At 44.5% G+C, this 24343-nt stretch overlaps 1 protein-coding gene across 2 annotated transcripts in view; it reads left to right on the forward strand.

Annotated features, from left to right (window-relative positions):
* CACNA2D3 (calcium voltage-gated channel auxiliary subunit alpha2delta 3) overlaps window positions 1–24343 on the forward strand; it is an 812027-nt gene that overhangs the window by 338861 nt on the left and 448823 nt on the right. For both annotated transcript variants that reach the window (XM_070390783.1, XM_070390784.1), the window contains exon 6: window positions 17185–17316. In XM_070390783.1, the coding sequence (XP_070246884.1) occupies window positions 17185–17316 (132 nt within the window). The remainder of the gene's footprint in view (window positions 1–17184; window positions 17317–24343) is intronic.

Here is a 24343-nt window from a genome sequence, read left to right on the forward strand (position 1 = left end):
CAAAAATTCATGTTCACTCAGAATCTCAGGCAGTGGCCTTATTTGGAAATAGAGTTTTTGCTGATGTAATTCATTAAGGACCTCAGGATGAGATTATACTAGATTTTAGGGTGGCACCTAAATCCAATGAGAAGTAGCCTTAGAAGAGAGGAAGGTCCGGCCAAGGTGGCTCATTGGTTGAGCATCAACCTATGAACCAGTAGGCCATGGTTTGATTCCTGGTCAGGGCACATGCCCGGATTGCAGGCTCAATCCCTAGTAGGGGACATGCAGGAGGCAATCAATCAATGATTCATTCTCATCATTGATGTTTCTCTATCTTCCTTTCTCTTCCTCTCTGAAATCAGGGGGGGAGAGAGAGAGAGAGAGAGAGGCACATAGAGACACAGAGAGAGGAAGGTCCTGCACACAGAGGTAGAGTTAGAGTTATGCATAGAGGAGCCCAGGAATGCCAAGGATTGTCAGCAACCACCAGGAGGTAGATGAAGGACATGGGACAGTTTCTCCTTCAGAACCTCCAGACAGAGCCAGCCCTACCGACACACCGATTTGAGACTCCTGGCTCAGGAACTGTGGGAGAAGAGAATGCTGTTGCTTAAAGCCACCCAGTTAGTTGTAGTTTGTTATGGCAGCACCAGGAATCTACCCACAAGCCAGGGCTCTTCTGGGCCCCGTTAGACAAGTGTCTCAAGTCACCCTCCCAGGACTACCTGGGAAGGGGGCACCAGGGTCCTGAGAAACAGAGAAAGACTGAGGAGCTGTCCTGAATTCAAGGAGACGAAAGAGACAGCACAGCTAATGAAATGTGTGACCCTGGATTAGGCCCAGACTAAGGACATGGGTGGGGTAGTTGATGGCACATAAATGAGATCTGTAGATTAGGTGCTAGTTATCAGTGTCAGTGTGGTTTTGATTATTGGACTGTGATGGTTCGGTAGCAGGTTAACATTTGGGGAAGCTAGGTGAAGGGTATATGGGGATTTTTCTTCTTACAAATTTTGTGACTGTTTTAAAGTTTGGGAGTATTTCACAATGGAAATTTAAAACAGTGATACTGTTGGTTTTACAGGAGAAAGATGGATGGGAAAGAGGTCAGAGGCATTATTTTGGACATGTTAGGAATGGTGAGCTGCCTTGCGTACATTTCTGTAGTAACGACACAGGCATCGCTTCTCAGTTCACCAACATTTCCCTCTTTACACTTGTGAGGAAGTTAAATTTATTTTCAAACAAATCCTTCCAAGTACTCGGGGTACTAAAAATTCCACACATGAAACCAGACTTCTTGCTTCCCCACACGGGATATGCATGCCTCGCTGCTGTTACAGGTGAGGGAGGTGCGCATGGCCTGGGAAACGGACAAATGGAATGTAAAGTGAGGGTCTAGCTGTAAAGGAGTGGACACAGCCCAACTGCATTTTAATAAAACTTTAAATTTGCATGCCCTTTAATGTCTTACCACAGACAGACGAGGGAGGAGAGTTTCATATCAAGATGTTAACACAGTTATTGATAGGATTAGGGGGATTTTCATTTTCTTTCTGATCCTTTAATTTTTTTTCAAATATTGAGGATATCTTTGTTAATTAAATGAGAAGTTATTTTTTAAGGTAAAGAATAAAACTCTTTTTAGAGCATGATGTCTACTTTCTTCCCCTGAAACAGAGCTCTATGCTTGGTTTAACATAAAAAGCCCCAAGTGGAAACTTCACACAGAATATCTCTATTATTCCACTCTCTTACCACGTAGGCCGAGGCTGGGGCCCTGTCGCTGTACTCAGAGGTGGCCAGGGTGACAGCACGACCTGTCTGGTGGTCTAGTCAGTGTCTGAAATGTCCAACTGAGGATTCGTTCTTGGCTCAAGACATAGATATTTAAAGAAAAATACTGTCTGCATTTTGTTTATCAAACGGTCTTTCTTATGTTTCTTCTTTGGCACAATTAAATAGATTTTAGAATTTGCAGTTGTGGGTCCTTAATATATTCATCCCAAGATGCCTTTGTGCATCTGTTATATATTTCCATATTGTTGTTGCTAATAATTTTGGGGAAATTTTTAAGCATTTGAACTTTTCCCCCCTTGCTTTAAAGATGATGTCTGGAGAAAGTTAAAGACCCGGAAAGTTATTAACTTTTTTGTACCCCTCATTGCACCATAGTCAGCTACTTTTAAGACGAAAGGGCCCAATTTTTTTGTCCTCCCCCCCCCCTCCCTTTCCTTTTCTTCTGAAATAGAATTTTCATTAATCAAGAGGATTGTATTGGCCTGCTGGTATGAATTTATACTGATCCCATATGTAATGAACTGTGCTCATGCCTAATTCAATTGTAAGAGATGAGGTCTCCATAAATACATGGCAAATACATAATATGTCTTTGAGAACAAATATTGAACAACTAAAAATTAAATCAAATATCTGTTTTAAGTAATACGTTCTCTCTTAAATATTTCTGCCCTTTATTATGGGCTGTTGTTTTGAAACGCGCTTATTATCTTCTCTTCACATATTTTGTATTTTTTGTTGAGTCTGCCTATCTCCTGACCTTCCAGTGACCACGCCAGCTTTCTTTATTTTGATCTTGTACTCTCGCCCTGGCATCATGGATGGTCCTAGCTTTGGGACATTCCTTGAGTAATATAGCTTTCAGTTCTTACAAACATCTCATTATATTCTAATCATGTAAATGCTATTGAAATATCAGCAACTTTAAATTTACATGTCCTTTAATTCACATACAAAATAGAACCAAGCTATTTAGTAATAATCAAGCAGACCAAAGAGTGAAATCATGGCAGATTAAATAAAAAAGCTTAATTGGATATGAGCTGCATAGATGGCTTGTCTTATTTCTAGTTAGCCACTGTAATAAAATTAGTCATCAAATGTGTTAGGACTCTAAAATGTTACTGGAGGTTTAATTTATTCTGTACTTCTGGCAGTTTAAAATATGTTCCAAACAATTAAATCAGACCACCATGATAATATAAAACTTGTACCATCTTTATTGCTAGCTCGAAAATAACCTTTGGACTACAAAATTTTTTAAGAAAAGATTTCTCAAACCTTGAGTTAAAAGCTTTCTCTTATTTAAACAATGCCAGCTAAAATTTGGAAGTAGCTCTGTCCTTGAAGGTTTTTGGAGATCAACTTCCATTTCTGAAGGCCTGTCCTTGTCACACGTCATTTTTTTAGCAGTCAGCTTCTCTCTTGGTGCAGTTCCTGTTAAATATGTATGGCCTGTTCGGTTTTACTTTAGTAGAAATGGCATTTTATTATTTTTCATTGTTATTTGTAGCATTATCAGCAGGTCTTGAAGCATTATTTCCCATGAAGCACTTCTTTTCACTTCTTTGATTTTTCTTTCCATCCCCAGTGATCTGTCTTTTGCATTAAACTTTCCTTGATAAAGTTCTTTCTATCTTTCATGCAATTTTAGAATGCTCACCATATTTCTTGTACCATAGTATGCTATGAAATGCTTCACTTGGGGTATGGTTCTGCCAGATTTAAATTCTTTAACCAAATTAGTGCTTGGGGAAGTCCTGAGTCACATGGGCTTTGTGGCCTCTGAGATGACTCTTTGGGTGATTGTGACCATGTTGGGAAGTGGGAGTTGTTTATGGTTTGGTGTCCATACCTCCTCTTCCTCCTCATGGTACCCTGAATTTCTTTTAGGACCCCATCTTCCATGGCTAGTGGGCTTGCATTCAGACCCAAGGTGTAACAAGTTTAAGCAATCGCTCAGCATATCTCATCCCACTTCTGTGTGGGCTAGTTCAGGGACGGGTCTACAATGGTCAGAGCCCATGGAAAGTACGGAAATATTTGAAGATTTCACATCTTACCCCGGAGAAGCATGGAGGAAAGATGGCTGGCTGTGAGTGCTGCAGCAGTTTCCTGGTGCTGTACAGGGATAGGCTGCAGATGCTGGGGCAAGGGCTATAGGTTGAAAGGCCAGGGTGTGTGAGAGGAAGGGTCTCAGGATGGAGCCAGTTCAGTAGGATGCAAAATAGAAAGAAAGTTGGAAGCCAGGTCCTTGGTGAAGCCATTGGTAATCTGGATCAGTCTGCCCTTTGAGCCATTCCTACTCCTCATCTTCCCAATTCGGTGGCCCAGTATTTCTTAAAGAATTTTGAGTAGGGTCTTTGTTTCCTTCAATTGGACAGATGCCCAACTTGAAGAAGTAGAGGTTGCACTGACATAATTATAGTAGAAACTCTTAAATAACCTCAAGTTAAGCAATATAGTGGATTAATTAATGTTCTTCATTTCTTCTCCATCAGTGAAACACTAAGGCTGGTGTCTAGGGCATGCTGAATGCCCATAGCTAGTTGACTGCATACAATACTCAAAAGGCCATGGTCCTACAGGCAATGATTGGCTAAGTGTTAAAAGAAGGCATTTGATGTATTATTTTAAAAATGAGTTTTTGCTCTACTTCATTTTGGCTAATCAACCAACTGCATGATCACATCAGAGATACACATATGCATACAGAGTCAATCAATTCTATGCCTTATGAAATGGGTGAGCTCTCAATGGGGTGCCCATCCATTTTGGTTTGCCAAAGACAGACCCACTTTACAGTGGTAGTCCATATATAGTAATGAAAAGGCCCCTCGGTCCCCAGTTTGGTTGATAAATTATATGGGCATCCTACTTATAAATCCTACTTATATGGGCATCCTACTTATAAATCACTTAATAGAATTGAACCTATGCACTTGGATTTTTCATGAGCTATTTGTGATAAGAGGAGGTACCTTTAATCATGGGTCCTTGCCTCTCAGGAGTTAGGGTGCACCAGCTACTGAAGGTCCATAAACTCAATCATTTGGTCTCAATTAATTTGTTCCAACTAATATTGCTTAACAAGCCAAAGAAATAGTTGACAAAAGAATTTGTAGGTTGAGTGAAGTCTGGTGGAAAGATGTCTGGAGCCGCCTTGTTAATAGTTCTTGGCCAATATTATTGGAGGTTGGCATTATTCCTAGTGTGCATCATGCTTTTTGGGAGTTTGAACTTCCAGTGATAAAATCCGGGGGTGGGGGGGATTATGACCTGTAGATATTCAGATGAAATTGGGCATCCAAAGCAAATTCTTCCAGTGTTCTAGTCATGTGAGCCCTGTCCCCTTGTGCCATATCCATCAAAGCCACCTAGGCAGGGGTTTGGCTTGCTCCCCGGAGGCCTGTGAGAGGGCGGGTCTTCCCTGCCGTTACTTGCAGAGAACATGCCTGCTTCTTAGAGCACCTTTCTGCACTCTCTCAGTCCTACTCCTGACTTCTGCTCGCAGGCCTAGCTAGGAGTGTAGAGCTAGATGCCTTTAGTCTGTGACCACATCCACATTTTCATATCCTTGGGGCTGAATGGCCTCAGGAGTTTGTCAGCTTCTGAGCAGGAAGACATAGAGGATTGTCTTTATACAAGGACTGTGTTCATGTGTCACCTGCCACCCCCCACCCAGGCGTAGACAGTGCTAATGTTTGAGTGTGAATTCCCTGGGAGGGAGCCTGGGAGGAGACCATGAGCTGCTGCTTTGAGCCATTGGCGTTGCATCCCCAGCCTGCCACCATGGGCCACACATATGACTTCATGTCTTTCTGCTCAACACCTGTATAATTACTTAATGCTTTTCTTTAACTCACTCTTTATTTTTATCTAAATAAATTTAGCCTCATTCTGCACAATAATCTGAGTATCCACAGGTTCAATGTGTTGGTTAAAATTTCTCTAATATCATGACATACATAATTCATAAAGACTTAAAAGTTTCTTTGTGTGCTACCTGGAAGCACTTACCTATGCTGGGTTGTGGGGTGTGTATGTCTTTGGAGGTGGTGAGGGTGGGGCATAAGCCTTCGTCCATCCATTCCTTCCTTTTTAATAAAGAAGAAATTAAGATGTCTTTATTCTACTACCCTATTGGCAGCTATTTGTAAGCCCAGATAGCAGCATTCCATTTGACCAATGAAGGCACAATGAGGCCATTCATTAAGACATCACTCCCTTCCTTGTCCCACCTCTTCCAGGCACAAAAACCAAGGCTCCAGGACATCTCAGAGGAAGAGAAGAGATCCTGGTACAGAGGGGAGGTTGTGTCTACACCTCCAGCACTGTGATGACTCCGTCCCCACCACCAGTGTTGCCTGTTAAGTCACTCACAGCATAGGTGTGGATAGGACCTGCACTGGCACGTGGCACTACGGCATTCTTGCTTCCTACTCAAGGCTCACCTCCATCTCCTTTCTGTTAGACCTTTGCCTTCAGTGGGCACATCTTTCCTTCTTCCCTGCTCAGAACCCCACTTTCTTTCCCATCCACCCTGTCTTTCTCACCCACAATTCAATTTTGTGACAGCTCTCAGAAACGGGGTCACCTTCCCATTCCATCCGGCCCTCATGTCCCCCCACCTGGGCCTCTCTGAAGACCCAGGCTCAAGGTTGCATGTGATCTCTGCAATATAAATGTCACAGTAGGTAGGAGAGTCGGCTCTCTCTTGGCCTGTGGGTGTTGAAAGCAAACAGCAGTTAAACTTGGTCCATTTCCCTTTCGGAATGTCCATAATCCAAGTATCTCCTTCCTGTGTGTGATGCTGGGCCCGCAGCAGCAGTGATGTACAGGCCTGCTGCCCCGGCCCTCTTCGCAGCCCTGGCTCCCTCAGCCTCCCACCCGGTGCCTGCTGCCTTGTCCAACCCACAGCTCTGCGTCTTCCCACCAGCAATATCCTTGACAGCTCCTTAATTGCTACACACATTTGTACAGTTCCCTGGCAATTATATTTCAGACCCTGTCAAGGTACCTGCTGGCCTCGGGGCTGTGTTTATATTAAATATCAATAAAAAGCTGATAGCATCGGCACAGATGGCAGGCTCGCAAAATCATATTTTCCTGGGAGCCAGGCCTGTCCAGAAGATGGAAGGAAGGGCTGTTTAAATTTTTTTCTCTCTCCTGAAAGGTTGTAATGAGAGGAGACGGTCTGAGTATCGGGAATGGGTTCTCACTGAGTGCTGGCAGCTTTGTGTTCTCTGACTGGGTGTTGCCCTTGATTATGTGTGACTTGTCATAACATCTGTTTTCTCCAGAATTGCTTCTTTGTGGAACCATTGGGCACAGCTTCAGGGGCCCTAGACATTTTTAGGTGCTATTGACTGATGGGTAGGAGTGCATTTGGCTGTACTTTGAGGGAGAGTGCCCTGCTGTCCTCCGACCAGCATCTTAGGTGAAAGGACGGCCTAGTTTCTCACTGGCTGTGTGGTCGTCGCTCACTGAACCTTGGTTCCCTCACCCTTGAGACAGTGTGGGCCTTCTCAATAGCGGTGAGCATGATGGAGAATGAGGGGTGTAGGGCCACTGGCATTGTGTGGGCACATAGGAGCACCAAGCAAGGGAGCTCGCTTCCCCCATGGACTGTACGTTCCATAGGGTTAAAATCCATGTCTGGTATGTTCAATGCTTTATCCCCTAACTCCGAGCTCAGTGCCTGAAACACACTCAGCAAATATTTTCTGAACGAATGAATAAATGCACACTCCATCCAAAACAGGGGCTAAGTGCTCCTGGGATATTAGAAAATGTGACATGACTTATACCCTTTATGTGGATATAAAGGGTATAAATCATGTCACATATACATATAAAATATTTATTTGAAAACATTTACTTATTAAATTGATTAGGGTGATATTAGTCAACATGAAAATATAGGTTTCAGATGTGGATTTCTATGTTACAAGTTCTGTATATTGTACCGTGTGCCCACCACCCAAAGTCAAATCTTCTCCTGTCACCTTATATTGGGGCCCCCTTCTACCCCGTCCTTCTTCCCTCTGGCAATCACCATACTGCTGTTTGTGTTCATTGATTTCAGTTTTATATCCCACATATGAGTGAAATCATATAGTTCTTAGCTCTTTCTGACTGACTGATTTCACTTAGCATAATGTTCTCAGGGTCCATCCATGTTGTTGCAAATGGCACTATTTCGTCCTTTCTTATGGCTGAGTAGTGTTCGATAGTGTATATTTACCACATCTTCTTTATCCATTCCTCTATCACAGGACACTTTGATTGTTTCCATGTCTTGGCTACCATGAATAATGCTTCAGTGAACATAGGGTTGCATATACCTTTGCAAATACATGATTTCGAGTTTTTTGGGTATATAACCAGGCGAGGGATTGCTGGGTCATATGGTAGTTCTATTAATTTTTTGAGGATTCACCAGACTGCTTCCATAGTGGCTGTACCAGTCTACAACCCTACCAGCAGTGAATTAGGGTTCTCCTTTTTCCACAACCTCTCCAACACTTGTTATTGCTTGTCTTGTTGATAATGGCCACTCTAACAGGTGTAAGGTGGTATCTCATTGTAGTTTTGATTTGCATTTCCCTAATTACCAGTGAGGTTGAACATCTTTTCATATATCTATTGGCTTTTCATATGTCTTCCTGGGAGAGGTGTATTTCAGGTCCTCTGCTCACTTTTTGATTGGGTTGTTTGTTTGGTGTTGAGTTTTATAAAATATACTAGAGGCCTGGTACATGAAATTCATGCATGGGGTGGGGATCCCCTCAGCCCACCCTGCACCCTCTCCAATCCAGGACTTTTCCGGTGATGTTCAACTGCTAAACCGGCAGTCGGACATCCCTCTCACAATCCTGGACCACTGGCTCCTAATCACTCACCTGCCTGCCTACCTGGTCGCCTGTTACTGCCCCTCCCACTGGCCTTGTCACCCCCAAGTGACCCCCTCTGCCAGCCTGGTAGCCCCTAACTGCCCGCCCCCCTCCCCGCCAGCCTGGTTGCCTCTTACTTTCCCCCCCTGCTGGCCTGGTTGCCCCCAACTGCCCCCCTCTGTTGGCCTCTTCATCCTTAACTGCCCCCCCATGCTGCCTGGTCGCCCCAAACTGCCCTCCCCACCAGCCTGGTCACCCCACACAGCCTGCTGTTCAGTCGTTTAGTCGTCCCTCACTAACCCCCCTGCCGGCTTGGTCGTAGGCAGACATCTTGTGAGGGCATAAGGGTTAATTTGCATATTCCCTTTTTATTATATAGGATTTTTCTGATTCCAGAGAGGAAAGAAGAGGGAGATAAAAAAAACACACATCAATGATGAGAGAGAATTATTGATTGGCTGCTTCCTGCACACCCCCTACTGAGGATCAACAACCCAGGCATGTGCTCTGACTCAGAATCAAATCCATGACCTCTTGGTTCTTAGGTAGACACTCAGCTTCTGAGCCACACTGGCCAGGCCATGATTTATACCCTTCAGCAGGTTGTCCAATGGTAGTAGTAGTAACAGCTACTATAAATATAATCATTAGAAGAAAAAAAGGGAAAAGCCTTAGTGAGATTGGCCAGGGTCGTGAACTGGGTGTATATAGTTGGGTGTTGGAGGGCAAGCAGATTTGAAAGGGATCCTGGGCTGGATCAGAGTGGCTTGGAGCACCAGACAATGATGGTTAGTCTGCATGATGGGATAGCAGGAACTACTGCTGTTTCTGGGGCAAGGTGGGTGGTCTGGCCATGGTATTTAGAGCAGATTTAAGAGAAGGACACCAAGTTCCAGGGAGCCTCTGTGAGGGCCATGCAAGGTTGGTGTTTTCATACATCCTGGTGGGTAGAGAGTGACTGTGCTCACTCCATCTCCAAACCTGTCCAAGAGGAGTCTGTTCCCTTTCCAACCAGAGCAAACCCTCAGGAAGGAGGTAGGCTCTGCTTCTTCAGCTTTATGCTGTAGACCTCCAGGGAGACTCAGTGAGTGCCACAATATCGCATGGCACAAGGGGTGTTTTACATTAGTGAGTACCAGCTTAACTGCAATTTATCAAATGCCATTTTAGAGTCAGAAGCCCCTTGATGGTGCTCATCTTCACTCTAGACCGAAAGTCCAAATGCCTATGGTGACAGCATAGCCTCACTGGCAGCTTTGCACAGAAATGCTGAGGCGGATGCGTAAGGGGCTTTGCAGAAGGGCTTTTGTCCCCAGCATTGCCTTGTCTTCACCCACTATGTCCCCTTCCACTCCCTGTCCCCAGCATCAGGTGCAGAGCTGCCATGTCAGGGCCCAAAGACTGCCTAATCCCAGTCCCCCTCTCCAGTGACCTCCCACTTTATTTGTTGACAGCTGAGGGCATTCAGCCTGCTATGAGCCACCTGTTCCCTGGTGTCCAGACCGTACATTTCTAGGCACCCCATTCCTCTTCCCCCTGTGTCTCTCTGGGAGGCAGTAAATAAGAGCTCACAGCCTCCCCTCAAGTCTTCTTCCAGCTAATAGTTTGGACAAGGAATTTAGCTAATCTCTACCTTAGGAAGGTGATGTTCTCAGGCAATGGATTTCAATGTACCAAGGATCAGTTTCCTTATCTATAAAGTGTGGCTAGGGAGAGTTGTTTGTACCTACCTGGAAAGGGTCCTGCATATTTCGTGGCACATTGGAAATGTTCCAGAAATGACAATCTCTGCTGCTGTCAATGTCATCATCATTGTTTTTATTTCTATTATATACTTTTCTTCTTCTTAAGACTGGGGAATGGTTTATTCTAGGAGAATAAGAAGTGACCAGGAAGAAGATTTATAGTATGTTAAGGGAGGAGGACTCTTTAAAATTCATATATTTAAGGCAAAAAGCAAACAAACAGAAGACTTTAGTCATTGATGTGACCTGGGAATGACCCCTGGAGCCTAGCACACTGAGAGTCCAGAGCACTCTCTAGATTTGCCAGGCCGGTAGGGGTGCCTGTTTGCCATTCATTTTGCTTCCCAACTTCATCTAGAGAGGTTCAGCATTGGGTCATGAGTTCTCTTCGTCCCTCCTGTCCTAGGGCTGCCAGAAATTGGCTTCAGCTTTGTGAATTAAATGTGAAACCTGCATTTAATATCTAGCATAGCACATCACTGAGTTTAGAGGAACAGTAAATGTTTGGCAAATAAACCTACTTGATAATTCAACACACATTAAGGGCTATTTTCCAATACATATAAGTACTTGATAATTAGCATAGAAACTATTCATTATTTAATCTATGATCTATTTAGAATGAATAGGAGAGATGTCATTTACTTGCTGAAATGGGAGACATGAAAACTATCCAGCCATTCTCCTCTTGAATTGGATCCAACATGTAGTGCTGAGGACAACTCCTGCATGGCTCAAGCCCTCTCCTCTGGCTGGGTGCGAGTTCAAATTCAGAAGACACACTTTCAAAGACCTCAGAAAAGCCCAAGGTCCTTCCTCCAGCCTTGTTCAAGGCAGGAAATGCCTTTTATTAACAAAGGCCACACTTCAAACCCTAGTTGAACCTGAACTCTGTCCTTTCCCTTCAAACAATGGTTTCTGGGTAATAGTAGTTCTACATTAGCCTATAATCTCTCAAATGTACTCAGATTCTCTAGAAATGGACCCATCTTTTGTGGCAGAAAGGCAAGTTTAAATCAACCCAGTACTATTAATTCACTAGAGAGTAAACAATATTGAGGGAAAAGACGGCTTTGAGGTCTGGAGAGGAAACTCCATGAAGATCCTGGTTGCTTGGAGAGGTGTCCTGGAAAGAGGAAGCAGGCTATGCTCACTGTAGAGTTCAAAAGAAAAAGGACCTGAATTGAGGACTGTGAGTAAAAATGTGAGGGGTCTTGGCGCTAGTGGAGCATAGGTCAGGTCTCTTAGGAACGTATGCCTGGCAGAAAACCCATGCTTGCTGTGGCCTGCCCACCCTCCAGCCCACCTTGCAGCTCTCCCCTGACCCCAGCAACATGCTCTGATTTGCTGTTTCTCAAAATACTGGTTTCTTCCCAGCTCAGGGCTTTCTGAAGTGCTGCTCTCTCTGCCTAGTAAGCTCTTGTTGGCCACCGCATTTTTGGGCTGATGCCTACTTAGCATTCCTGTCTCTCCTCTAAGTGTTCATCTTTGACCATCCATTTTGAGTCACTCCCCTTCCTTCTTTCCATACAAGTAGCTTACCATTCCTTTTTGTTGCCTTTGTGACACCCATTTCTACTTGGAATTCTCCTTATTTGTCCATTGTCTCCCCTCCTCAGACTAAAATGTCAGCTTCACAGTCTGTTGGCTCAGGGCTGAATGCCTGCTAGAGTAGATGCTCCATAAATGTTCCTTGACAGATCAAATGAATGAAAGATCCATGAACAGGACCTTGCCCTGATAATTTAAGGAAGGGTGGATGAGATTAGGGAGAACCCCAGCTGGATAGTTTTAGAACCACTGAGCTGCTCCGGGGTTGGGGCTCATCATAGAATGGCATGAGACCAGTGAAGTCCCCTCTGAGGGTTAGGAGGCCTCACACCTTACATGCCTTTTCTCAGCAGCCTTTGAGGGAGAGCCAGTTCTATCTCTTGCTACAGATGAGAATGGCAACTCAGGGAAGTTGTCATAGTGCAGAGCTGTTAGCTAACAAGTGTCCAGTGAGGACTCAAACCCTGAACTCCAGCTCCAAAGCCTGAGTTCCAGACTGGTTCCCACCTCTGTGAGGCTGCTGCCCAGGATCACCACTGTAGGGTGGGTGCTCCCAGGGATACCTGCTGTAGGGAGCAGGGACACCCACTGTTGGGAGGGCACTTCCTGGGGACACCCTCTGTAACGAACAGGGACAAACGTTGCGAGTTCTTATTTATTCATTTACTAATGCACAGAGTAAATAACAGCCCCCTTTGGGGAGCGTTTTGGATGTGCCAGTGGCTGTGCTAAGTGCTTACATTCATTGACTTGCTTGAAATCAAAGGGCTGGTCATCTCCAGCAGGACTCGGGAGATGAGGCTGGTGACTGAAAGATGATGACCAGAGAGGCTATTCCTTCAAAGATAAAGAACTGAAATGGAAAATTGTGTGACTGTGTGTAGGAGGGTGTGTGTGAAGAGAACGTTAGCCATGTGTAACACCAGGTGACCTCCCTGTACCAAGCGCCAACCATGGGGGAGAGCAGTTATTTGGGGGAAAATAAAAGAAGGAAACTGCAAAGGTGATTTCTTAAAAATATACTTTTTATTGATTTCAGAGAGGAAGGGAGAGGGAGAGAGAAATAGAAACATCAATGATGAGAGAGAATCATCGATTGGCTGCCTCCTGCAGAACCTCCACTGGGGATCGAGCCCGTAACCCAGGCATGTGCCCTTGACCAGAATTGAACCTGGGACCCTTCAGTCCGCAGGCCAACGCTCCATCCACTAAGCCAAACCAGCTAGGGCTGCAAAGGTGATTTTTGATGGGTTATATGATACATTACAAAGACAGATCCGAGATGTGTGAGATGCTTTTTAGATACCAATTGCAAATTGATCACAGAGGTGGTGTGGGACTCTCACTCTCTAAACATCTGCTAGGCATCTATTTTACTAAAAGCTGAACATCTGATAAATTTTTGACTGGCATCGGAAGGGATTTAATCTCTCAGGAGATAGCAGAACCACTATTCCTGGACTTCGTATGGACCAACATGAATAATAAGTTGATGTGGAATGGGCAGGAACATTGAATAAAATGACTGTGTTATGTGGCATTCGCTATACTGAGCACAGTAGGCTGAGCATTGACACATACACTAGACATTAAGGAAAATATTTTAACCCAATTTTGTACATTATAGGTTAGACCCATTGACATAAGTCAGGAAGCTCATAAAATTATAATACAGACATAAAAATCTGAGTTGTCCCCATAAAGAAGAAAAGGAAGAAGGCCTTTAAATGTTCTTTGTAGGGTAAAAGCCTGCATTTATTAAGCTAGGTTTAAAAAGGAATACACACAAACTATGGAATATGGGTGTATTGTAGGATAAGTAAGAGAGTACCTGTATTGGGTTGAGCAGCGGCCTCCTGTATGTCCTGCAGATGTGAGCTGTTTTGGAAATAGGATCTTTGCAGATGTAATTAAGTTAAAAATTTTGAGATGAGATCATCTTGAATTGAGGGTGGACCCTGAATCCAATGGCTGGTTTCTTCAAAGAAAAGGAGAGGTGATTGGACAAAGGCATATAGAGGGGACAGGCCATATAGAGATGGAGGCAGGAGTTGGAGTGATGCATCTACAAGGCAGGAAGCATCAAGGGTTGCTGGGGGCCACCAGGAGCTAGGAGAGAGGCATGGGACACATTCTTCCTCAGGGCCCCGGGATGATCCAATCCTGCCAACACCGTGATTTTGGCGTTCTGGCCTCTGAAATAAATTTCTGTTTTGAACCACTTAGTCTGTGGTGTTTTGTTATAGCAGCCACAGGAAGCCAATACAGTACATTAAACCCCTAAGACGATTAAGGGTGGAGGTGAAAGCTAACGTTCAAATTAATCTAGGACTCCTGAAAAATCCTACATGAAGCAAAGGGGGCTTTTAAACAAATTTTGAAACAAAACACAGTAAACCTGCCACTAAGGAGGATGCTGTCATTTTTACAAGTGACCTTAAGAAAGCAAATCTGCTCAGCAAGCACGGAGGGAACATCAGGCTGGGGAGTTGTCCACACCCCGGTAATGTCTACCTCCTTCTCAGTCAATGCTGGGAAGGCTGGGGTCCTGGGTACATGGGGTGCATGACCCTTTCGGCTCCTTCACTTCTGCTTTCTGGCAATGAGCTGCGAAAACCATTTTTAACTGAAGTCTTTTTAAATCCCAAATACTTAGATGAATGCACCACTTAATAATGACATCATTTTCCTGTTTTTCTCTTCTATCTCTTAGGTGATGGTAACAATGGACAGTAATTCAGGATTTTTTTCTTCTATTAATTTGCTTGCTAAGGAAGCTTGTGAAATCAGTACACTGTGATTATTTGAGATATTTGATGAAATAGGTGTGTGCAACAGTCACCATTTTAACTAGATCATATCTTTTAGTGGTTCTGATTCTCTTGCTCACCACGCCCTAGGAAAATTATGCCCCCTTTTCTTGAGGAGGCATAATTTCATAGCAAGATCTGAGGTCCAAATGAAGTGGGCAAAGCGATCCTCAGACCACCACCATCTCTGAATGTACTCACCCTTCCCCAGGTGGTAATCTTAGGTTTCCAGGACCGCCTGGAGGCAAGGACCGACTCTTACCACCTCCAAAGAAACCACTACCGAGAAAAAAGAATCCTCTAACTGGAAACTGTTTGACTCCTTAACATGTTGAGACAGTCATCTGGTGAATTGGAATTTTTGCTTCTAATCGTGAAAGGTTTTCATATGACACTGACATAATTGAGGCCATTGATGGAGGAGGCAAGAACCATAGATTTTTTTTCAGTGTCATTATTGTCTTTGCATCTTTGAGGATTAATTTAAGGGGCTTTTGTAGCAGAGAGTGAGTCAGGATAATTTTTGTCAAGCTTGGACAGGAACAATAAAGGGCTCCATTTTCCAGGATTGTAAAGATCAAGTCTTTCTTAAAATTACTTGCGGCAAAAGGTTGAATTGGTCATTTTCACTCTCCTCGCCTGTGATGTGGTTATTATTGTTCACAAGAGTTAGAATGAGAGTCAGAATCCCAATTGCCTATTGAGTCCTAGTAAGTGATCTGAAAAAATAAGGCAGCCAGAGGTAAGACAATAAGACAAGACACCATGAATGCCCACTGGGTCAGGAGCCATTGTTGGCTCTACTGGGTCCTCTCCAGGTGAACATTTTGGGGCAGCCAGCTGGCAGAGGGCAGATTGTGTGGAGGAGGGTGGGGGGGGATAGGGTGCACTATAGTGAGCAAGTCAGTGTACCTAATTCATATGAACATTTCTGACATGATTTATCTCATTGTCTTACCATGAGATTGAGGACTGGAGTGACCCAATCTCTCCTCATCCCCTCAGCTGTGCATAAAGATGAATATTTGGAATAAGGACGCCGAGGTGGGATTGCTGTGGCTTAGAGTCCCACAGGGAGCTCTGGGGAGGGTGTGGGACTTCAGGCCAGTGAAATACCTCCATAGATGACTTTAGGAATGCCCTTGGCCTTTTCTGTCAATTATTTTAACCTTCCAAGCAGCCTTTGATGGTGGGCACTATTACCCCCATTTTACAAATAAGGAAAACACTGATCAGAGGTTTTGTCACTTCCTAGCGGGGTGCCGATAGGAGGAACCTAACCTTCTTCACTCAGTTTTCACTGGTGTAGCCTGCAGGGTAGCGAGGCAGCCTGTCTTGGAGGCTGAGGTAGGGTGGTAGGAGATAAAATAGCACAGTGCCTGTCCCACAGGAAACACTGAAAGGTTTCTCCTCCTCCTCTTCCTATTTATTAATATGCTCATCCTGTTGTTAGTCTTCTCATCAGACTGGGACTGGACAATTATTTCCCCAGTTAGAACAGAATGTTGCTTAATGTGGTATCATTTTGAAACAGGAGTTTCAGAGATTAAAAAAACAAAAAGTGGACAGTCATGACATCCTCGCTGCTCCGTCCTGCTTCCACCAGTATCCAGAAATCTTGTCCATTTTCCTTCAGTGCCCTTGCCCTTCATTCTTATGTGTGGGACAAGGAGTTATCTTTGGGCAGCCCAGGGTGAGGAAGAGGGATTTGCTCCTGGAATAGCGGGTCAGAGAGTAGACAGCTGTCTGTAATCTTCGTTTTAATCACCCATCCAGCCAACCAGCCCTCTCTTCACCAATCCATACGTTTTTGGAGTTTCTGCCACGGGCTGCTCAAAGGAGTCCAGCAGAAGAGCGCAGCGAGGTGGTGCCTTCCCTCCTGCGCTCAAGCTGCTGAACAAAAGAAGTGGAGAGATTTACTTGCACAATTCCAATTTACTTACCTTTTTTTTTTTTTTTTTTTAAAAAAAAAGCAAACTTCTAGGGCTGAGGTGGAGAGAATTTGAACGAGACTGTGTTGGCTGAGGTAAATGCAGTGCGAAAAAAAACACACACATGTTTTTCCTATTGTTAAGCTGAGTTCAGGCTCAGGAAGGGGAAAGTGTAAAAAATGCTAAAAAGGTCTCTCTTTGCTCCCTTGAGAACTGTGGGCCACATGAGAATAAAGGGATGTGCCTTTCAGGGAAGGAGCCATTGGGAGGGCTCCCACTTGCTGGAGGGCTCAGGCAGGGCAGGATGGGGACACCGTGATGTATGGAGTTTCCAGGGGCTGTCACTGTCTTTGTGGCTTTCTGCAAGGTGGCCTCCTGCTGGTTACCACCAGCTATGCAATACCAGCCAGGTTCTATCTCATTTTGGTTTGTAACATCTTCTCTCTCTTTCTTTTCCCCCCTCCAGACCCAGCAATTGTCAATGGTGTTTATTGGTCTGAATCCCTAAACAAAGTTTTTGTGGATAACTTTGACCGTGACCCGTCTCTCATATGGCAGTACTTTGGAAGTGCAAAGGGTTTTTTCCGGCAGTATCCAGGTGAGTATCCTGCATGAAGGGTTATGATTCAGACAAAGGGACATGTGGTATGTTCCTTTAGGGTTTGCAGTTAAAATTGGTCCCCCTTCCTTTAGGAGAAAATGAAATGTTCTAAAAAGCAAAACAGAAGAACAGACAAAACAAAACAGAAACTGACTCATTGATACAGAGAACAAACTGATGGTTGTCGGAGGGGAGGGAGGTGGGGGCATAGGAAAAATAAGTGAAGGGGATTAAGAGGAACAGAATTCCAGTTATAAAATAAGTAAGTCATGGGGATGTAATGGACAGCATAGGGAATGCAGTCAGTAGTGGTGTAGTAACTATTTGGTGTCATTTGTTTATTACTTACCACAGTGATCATTTGTAAGGTATTTAAATGTCGAATCACTGGGTTGTACACCTGAAACTAATATAATATTGCATGTCAACTATGTGCCAATTAAAAAGCCATTAAATCTATCTTCAGGTGCAGGACAGGATTTTCCATGTGGCATCTGCACCCCCTCGTGCACATGCACCAGGCATCTTTCTCAATACATTCATTCATAGAGTTGCCCAAAATGGGGAATGGTGGTTTGAGACATACGGTATTTAAACTTCCTCACAAGAGTTTGCCTTTATTATTATTATTATTATTGTTGTTGTTATTATTATTGTTATAATCGGGGAAAGGAACAAGTCATCATTGGAGGAGTTAAGTTCTGACTGGAAGGTGTAGGAAATGGAAAATTTGAATTTGAGTTTTCCCCCTCTGGAGCCAACTGCCCTTGGAAGAAGGGGCCGAAATGGCCAACGCACCGTGGATGTCGGGAACCTATCCTTAGGGGCCACCAGCAGCACCTTCCAATGAGTGCATTTGTCAGAGTCTGGCCATCTTGCCGTGAAGCAGGTGTTCATTTGGGAGCCTTCCCAGGCCTCTACTTTGCAATAGGAATTTAACTCTGGCTTGGTTTGAATTTTAATTAAAAAGGGAAGTTTTAATTTTGCTTACAAGTTGTGAAAACAGGACTCGAGGCTGCAATTGTGCCAGCAACACAGCTGTACAAATTAACAAGCTCAACCTAAAAGAAGGGGGAAAAAACATCCTGCATAATCTTGGAGCAATTAAGTGGAGTCTTTTATGTTTTCATTAAGTAAGGCTAGGCACCTGATGTCTTCCCGCTCCGAGGCACAGAGACTGCCAGCCTCCGCCCCGAGGAGCTGCTTGCCTTGCACACAGCATCTGTCCCCTGAGACTTGCCTGCCAATGTCTGCTTTGCCAGATTATTCACCATTTCCCAAGAGCTGTGTTCAGCAGGGAACGCATGTTCCTCCTGGAGCTCACAGGAATTTAAACAATAAATATCTTATTAAAGATAACGCTATAATAAACAGCGGTCTGTTAAAGTTCCAGTATCACCAAGTTGCAGTCTGCTTTGAAACACTCAACAGAAAGTAAATTTCACACAGATGTTGCTGAAATGAGAGCATGGTGGGTGGCTGATCCATTGAGGAAGCCACAAGGACATCTCATCATCTTGCCATGTGGCATTTGGCTGAAGTGGAGCAGATAAGAAGAAACCAGAGGTCATCTGTTGTCTCCACCAGCAGGAAGCCCTCAAACTATGGTCATGAGGAAATTTGAAAATAAAGGTGTATGAATAATCTTGGGCTGCCATAGCAAAATATAGACTGAAAGGTTGAAACACAGACATTTATCCCTCATAGGTATGGAGGCTGGGAAGGACAAGATCAAGGTACCAGCACACTCAGTTCTTGGTGAGAGCCCTCTTTCTGGGTTGCAGATGGCCACCTTCTCCCGGAGTCCTCCCATGGTAGAGAGAAGAGGCTCTGCTGTTTCCTACTCTTCCTAAAAGGCCACTAATCCCATCGCGGGACCCACCCTCATAGCTTCATTTAAACCTAATTACCTTCCAAAGGCTCTACCTCTCAATACCATCACATAGAGGGTTAGGGCTTCAACATATGAATGGGGGGGGGGGGCGGGCCTTGACTCAAACATTCAGTCTACAATAAAAGGGAATTCTAATAGAGAGTTTATATAATAGGGGAGATTAATTACATACAAGGTTTTCATCAGTCAGAGCAGTTGACTCAGAAATGCTTATAGTTCTTTTATGACATTTGTAGCAGAATTTTGACTTTGTAAAATTTCTGCATCTTTTCTATGTTAATGTAGACATAGGCACAGTCCTCCAAAGGGCTTTCATTGCCTGATAAATGTCACGCAGTCAGTGCTGAGTTCTGAACAGAGAGCACATAACATGATTATTGGAAAAAGGATCCAGGGGCATTTTTTTTGCTAGGATGTTTTTCTTTTCATGATGCATCTTTCCGTGTGTAGAGTGATATAATACTGTAAACCAGTTATCAGCATGCATGTTCTTAAGCAGAAGGGATGTTTCTTTATTCTTACAAAAATATATCTTGAGTTCTTGCTTTGTTCTGAGCTCTGTGTGAGGCCCTGAGGATAAAATGAGGAACTGGACAGAAAAGGTCCTTGAGCAGGCCCCTCTTGTTGGGACATGCATTCATCAGGGATTTTGATTGAAACATTCAGAAACCCAGTTATGATTAGCTCCAGCAAGGGGCACATTTATTGGCTCATATAACTCAAAATTCAAGGGTTGTGCAATTTTGAGGCACAGACGGATTCCAGAAGTCAGCAATGCCATTTGGATTTTGACTATTTGCTTTCATTCTTCACCTCTACCTTCCTCTGTTCTGACCTTCTTTCCCTGGCAGATGATCTCGCAATGGAGAACGTGGCCGCGGGCTTGCAGGGTCATTCTTCAGTTATGGTCCTGGGAAGAGACAGCATCTTTCTCAATAGCCTGGATGAAAGTCCAAGGATTAGCCTGGTCTGGGTCATGTACCCACATGGGAAACCCAGGACACTGGACAGTGGGTAGGGCCAGTCAAGTGAAACCATGGGGATTGGTGAGGATACTGTGGCCTTGCCTGGAGTGGGCGCCTAAAGGGACAATGACCACCATGGGGAGAGAGACGAACAGGTCGGTGTGGTACAGTGTGTTTCATGCTAAGGTAGGGGAAATAGAGGGTGCTGGGGGATCACAGAAAAGGAGCACCAATCCCATCTCTGGAGGTGGAAGGAAATTCTTTCTGGAAGGAGAATTTTAGTCAGCATTAGCCTAGAAGCATACCTGTGATGATGTTGTCCACTCTGCATAACTTCGCATAGGCCTCCACAAGTATCCCTTATGTGTATGGGCAGGTGGCAACAGTTCTGTCGTGCTGTCTGAAAGAAGTGTCTGTGACCACCCAGATGCTCTGTATCTAGTGTCTAATGTGGTAGCCACTGACCACAGGTGGCTGCTGAGAACTTGAAATGTGCCTAGTGAGACTGAGGAACTAAGATTTGAATTTTATACTTTTAATTAATTTAAGTGTAGAAGGAAGTAGTCACATGGGGCTAGTAGCTACTGTGTTGAATAGTATAACTGTAGAAAAAGACTTGTATAATCTGATGCCCAGTTTTCAAGGTACTACTGGCATTGCCTTTTAGTGTCTACATTACAAAAGGGTCTCACTGAACAGGGAACTTCAGATAAGCTCTTCTAAACAACAGCAACAACAAAACTGCTGTTAAAGGGCCTTTGGGCTCTGCAGGATTGTTTACTCAGGGCTAGTGAAGCTCTGTTTAGTTCAGTTTCATCCCTGAGAGCCTTTGGGATTGCTGTGAATGTAACACTCCTGCTGATGATAGTGATGGTGGCCACTGTTTGTTGAGCTCTCTGCTGGCTGCTCATACACGCATTGCTTGCTTTAACCCTCACACGATCCTCTGAGCTGGGGCTCCTGCAATGCCCACTGTGCAAATGAGAAAACAGAGGCCAAGAGATGAACCGACTAACCCAGGACATACCAACAGGGTCAAAGGGAGTTGGCAATAGTGTTAATGCTTCAACCACCTCTTTTTTTTTGTTTGCTCTCATGGTGGTTGTTACCCTATAAAATATGAACTCTGGCCTACGGTCCTGAAGCATCAGGCTTTCAATCCTTGTCTCCTTTACTGGGATACCTGCCCCAGGAGGACAGAGCCATTTGTTTCGTCCATCACTTGTCACCAGCACCAAGAATATCACATTGTAGGTATTCAGTATGTATTTGTTAAATGGATATATCACTCAGTGGATCAAAGTCCAGCACATCTACCATCCCCTATCATACTGGTATTAGCAGCCTTCCCTCCCTAGGAACAGTAGAGCTGCTGCCTCTCTGGGAAACTGGTCACTAGCTTCTGTCTAAGGGACTGAGTGACCGAGAAGGGAATGGGCATAAACACAGTGTAGAGCCATGTAGAGTTCTGCCATCCCCCTCCATTGCTCCCTCTTCTCCAAGTCCTCCCAAGTCTCTGTCCTTTCTATCTCAATGTCCACCAAGTCCGGGACACTGGGTGCCCCCTTCTGTTGGTGGTTTACCTCATTATGCCTCATGACCACTATGTTAAGGTTAAAAGGGATCTCCAGGCTCATCACCTCCCAGGAGGCAGAGTCGTACCTGCACAGTGAGTCTATCCTGAGAGCCTCGTCAGTTCATGATTTTACAATCCTGTGTGTGTCCCAGTTTCTGCCTGGGTGGGGCCTTCAGTGCTGATCCATCCTTCGTGTTCTGGCCAATTCTTCCCTCTGTCCTCCATGATATGGCTGACTGGCAGTCATTTGTAGCTGTCCTTAAATATATATAGGGAGAAAACTATCTGTCATAGATCAGTAGCTAATCAAACACAGACAACAATTAAATGTATGCATGATGATAAGCAGCTCAGCTCCTTCCCCAGTATCAGACTCTCCCCATCCCAGAGCCTCATCTCAGGAGATTGTTCCAGTAGGAGGCTCGGTGATCACAAAGGGAACTGCTTTTCTGGTCTTTGTCATGATTTCTGGGCCACACGAAGGTGGAAGCTGGTTCCCAGTACAGCTGCGAGGAGGGGAACGGATGGCTAACTAAAGAGCTCTCTACAAGTTTGGATAACCAAAGAGCTCTCTGCAAGCTGCTGTTGGCTGGTAACACGTCAAGATTTGGTTCCCTGCACAGTGTTACTTTCTGTTTTTCCTCTTGCCCGCCTTCCTCACCAAGGGTTAGCAGTAGGTGAAGTGTGGTTGATATTGGAGGATTGTCTTAGAAGACATTCCAAATTTGATGAAAACTCATTCATGTTAAGCTAGCATTTCATTGTAGACCAGCTACTTTAGATCTAAAGTTATATTGGGAGGTATTTATTTAAACTTAAGATTTGGGGCTGAATAAACAATATCGAGGAAGGAATTGGGCAGAATTTACCCAGTTAGGGATAAACCAACATCTGCTACCTCTTGATTTTCCTTCCTTTCTTTCCTCATCTTTCTGGGCTTTTATTCTCAGATAGGGAAGAGAAATCCCAGGTTGCAATGTGATAGTTAGTGTTTTTCAGGTGGTGGGTTGTGCAGATGGCTTGGATGTCATTAGCGGCTCCAGGGCAGTATTGGGGAAAGGACTTGGCCCTAAGGAGAGAAGAAAAGCAATGGGCAAAGATACCCTTTTTGAGGTAGAGGGCAGAAATAAATCAAGAGGCCAAAAAGATATTTGGAGTTTACTGTGCTCTTTGTTGTAGTTGTTAGTGCTGTTGGACTGTCTTGAACCTTTCTGTCACATGCAATTATATTGGCAGCATGTGGCTCAGCTTTCAGACGAGGCTGGATGAGGCTCTGCTCTCTTGGCCCTGCTGTTCGTTTGCATGTGCTAAAGGAGAATATGAAGTCATATGTTGTTTTAGATGAAATTAATTTCACTCTAATATTAGTTTTAATGACTCCGGGGGACCAGCTATGGGGTATATGAATGTTGTACAATATTTTACATTCAGTCAGATTTGAGCATTGGAGTCTGCAGTAGAGATTTTGACATTATTTTGAGTCTCACCTCAAGGATGTGCTGAATGTTCTGGAGACTGTCCTCTGAAAGCTGAGGAAGGCAGCTTGGCAATCACTGGCGCTGCTCATGAAGCCACGAGGTCCAGGGAGAAGCAGCTAAGTCTGCTGAGCTGCATCCTTCCTCCTGCCTGGAGATTCATGCCCCATCCAGCCTGGGTGGGTCCCCAAAGGCATGTGCACTTCCAGAAGTTACGTGGCTCCTGGGGGTAGCTTTTAATTAACAGACAGTTCCCTGCATCACAAAATTCCCTGCATGTCAGTGAGCCAGCTATTACTATCTCTGGGATTTAAAGTTACTTGAATATTTTCACAATATCTACCTGTGCAAAAACTTATATACTAAAAAGTTGATATGTCCTTGGGGAGATGGTACCATCTGGAATAGAGTTTCCTGAAGTTTCTCTCCTAAAACATTTTGTTGTGAGACTGTTTTGGGGAGAAGGGGCTAAGTGGTCAAATTAGCTTGGTGAATGCTGCCCCTGCCGTTCCAGTCCCGGAGATTCAGGATGTGCTGGAGCAGGTTAAAGGTCCTCAGATGTCCCTCCCGGTTTATTTTTATTCACTTAACTCAAGTTCTCATCCTACTAGAAATCTCAGGGAAAGCTACTGAACTCGGAGAACCTTGGATTCCCTGATGTGAAATGAAGGTTTTGATCCAAAGGTCAGATTTGAGGAAGTTGACCCCCCCAAAGCCCATCCAGTCCGGACTTGGAGACCAGGTTGACTTTTGTTGTTACATCCAGGGCAGTGGTGCCTAGAACTGCCTGCATCCTCACTCAGTGTGCACTGATGTCCTGACTCAGAGAGCCCGGGCCTCAGGTTCCTGCTGCTACCAGGCTCTTTCCTCTGCATAAACGTCTGTGCACTGGGCACAGCCACACCAGCGTTCCTTCAGTTCCTTGAACTTGACGTGCTCTTCTCAGCCTCAGGACCTTTGCAAACATTGCTCTCTCTACGTGGGGTATTCTTCTTCACCCTGTGGCCACTCCTCACTTAGGTTTCATGAATCTAACCCACTGGTGGGTTTAATGGTGTGTCTACCACAAATGCATGCTCACTTGGAGCCTCGGAATGTAACCTTACTTGAAAGT

Source organism: Myotis yumanensis, unplaced genomic scaffold (genome assembly GCF_028538775.1).
Source record: "Myotis yumanensis isolate MYYU_CA2020_CCGP unplaced genomic scaffold, mMyoYum1.0.hap1 SCAF_14, whole genome shotgun sequence".
Taxonomy (NCBI): Eukaryota; Metazoa; Chordata; class Mammalia; order Chiroptera; family Vespertilionidae; genus Myotis; species Myotis yumanensis.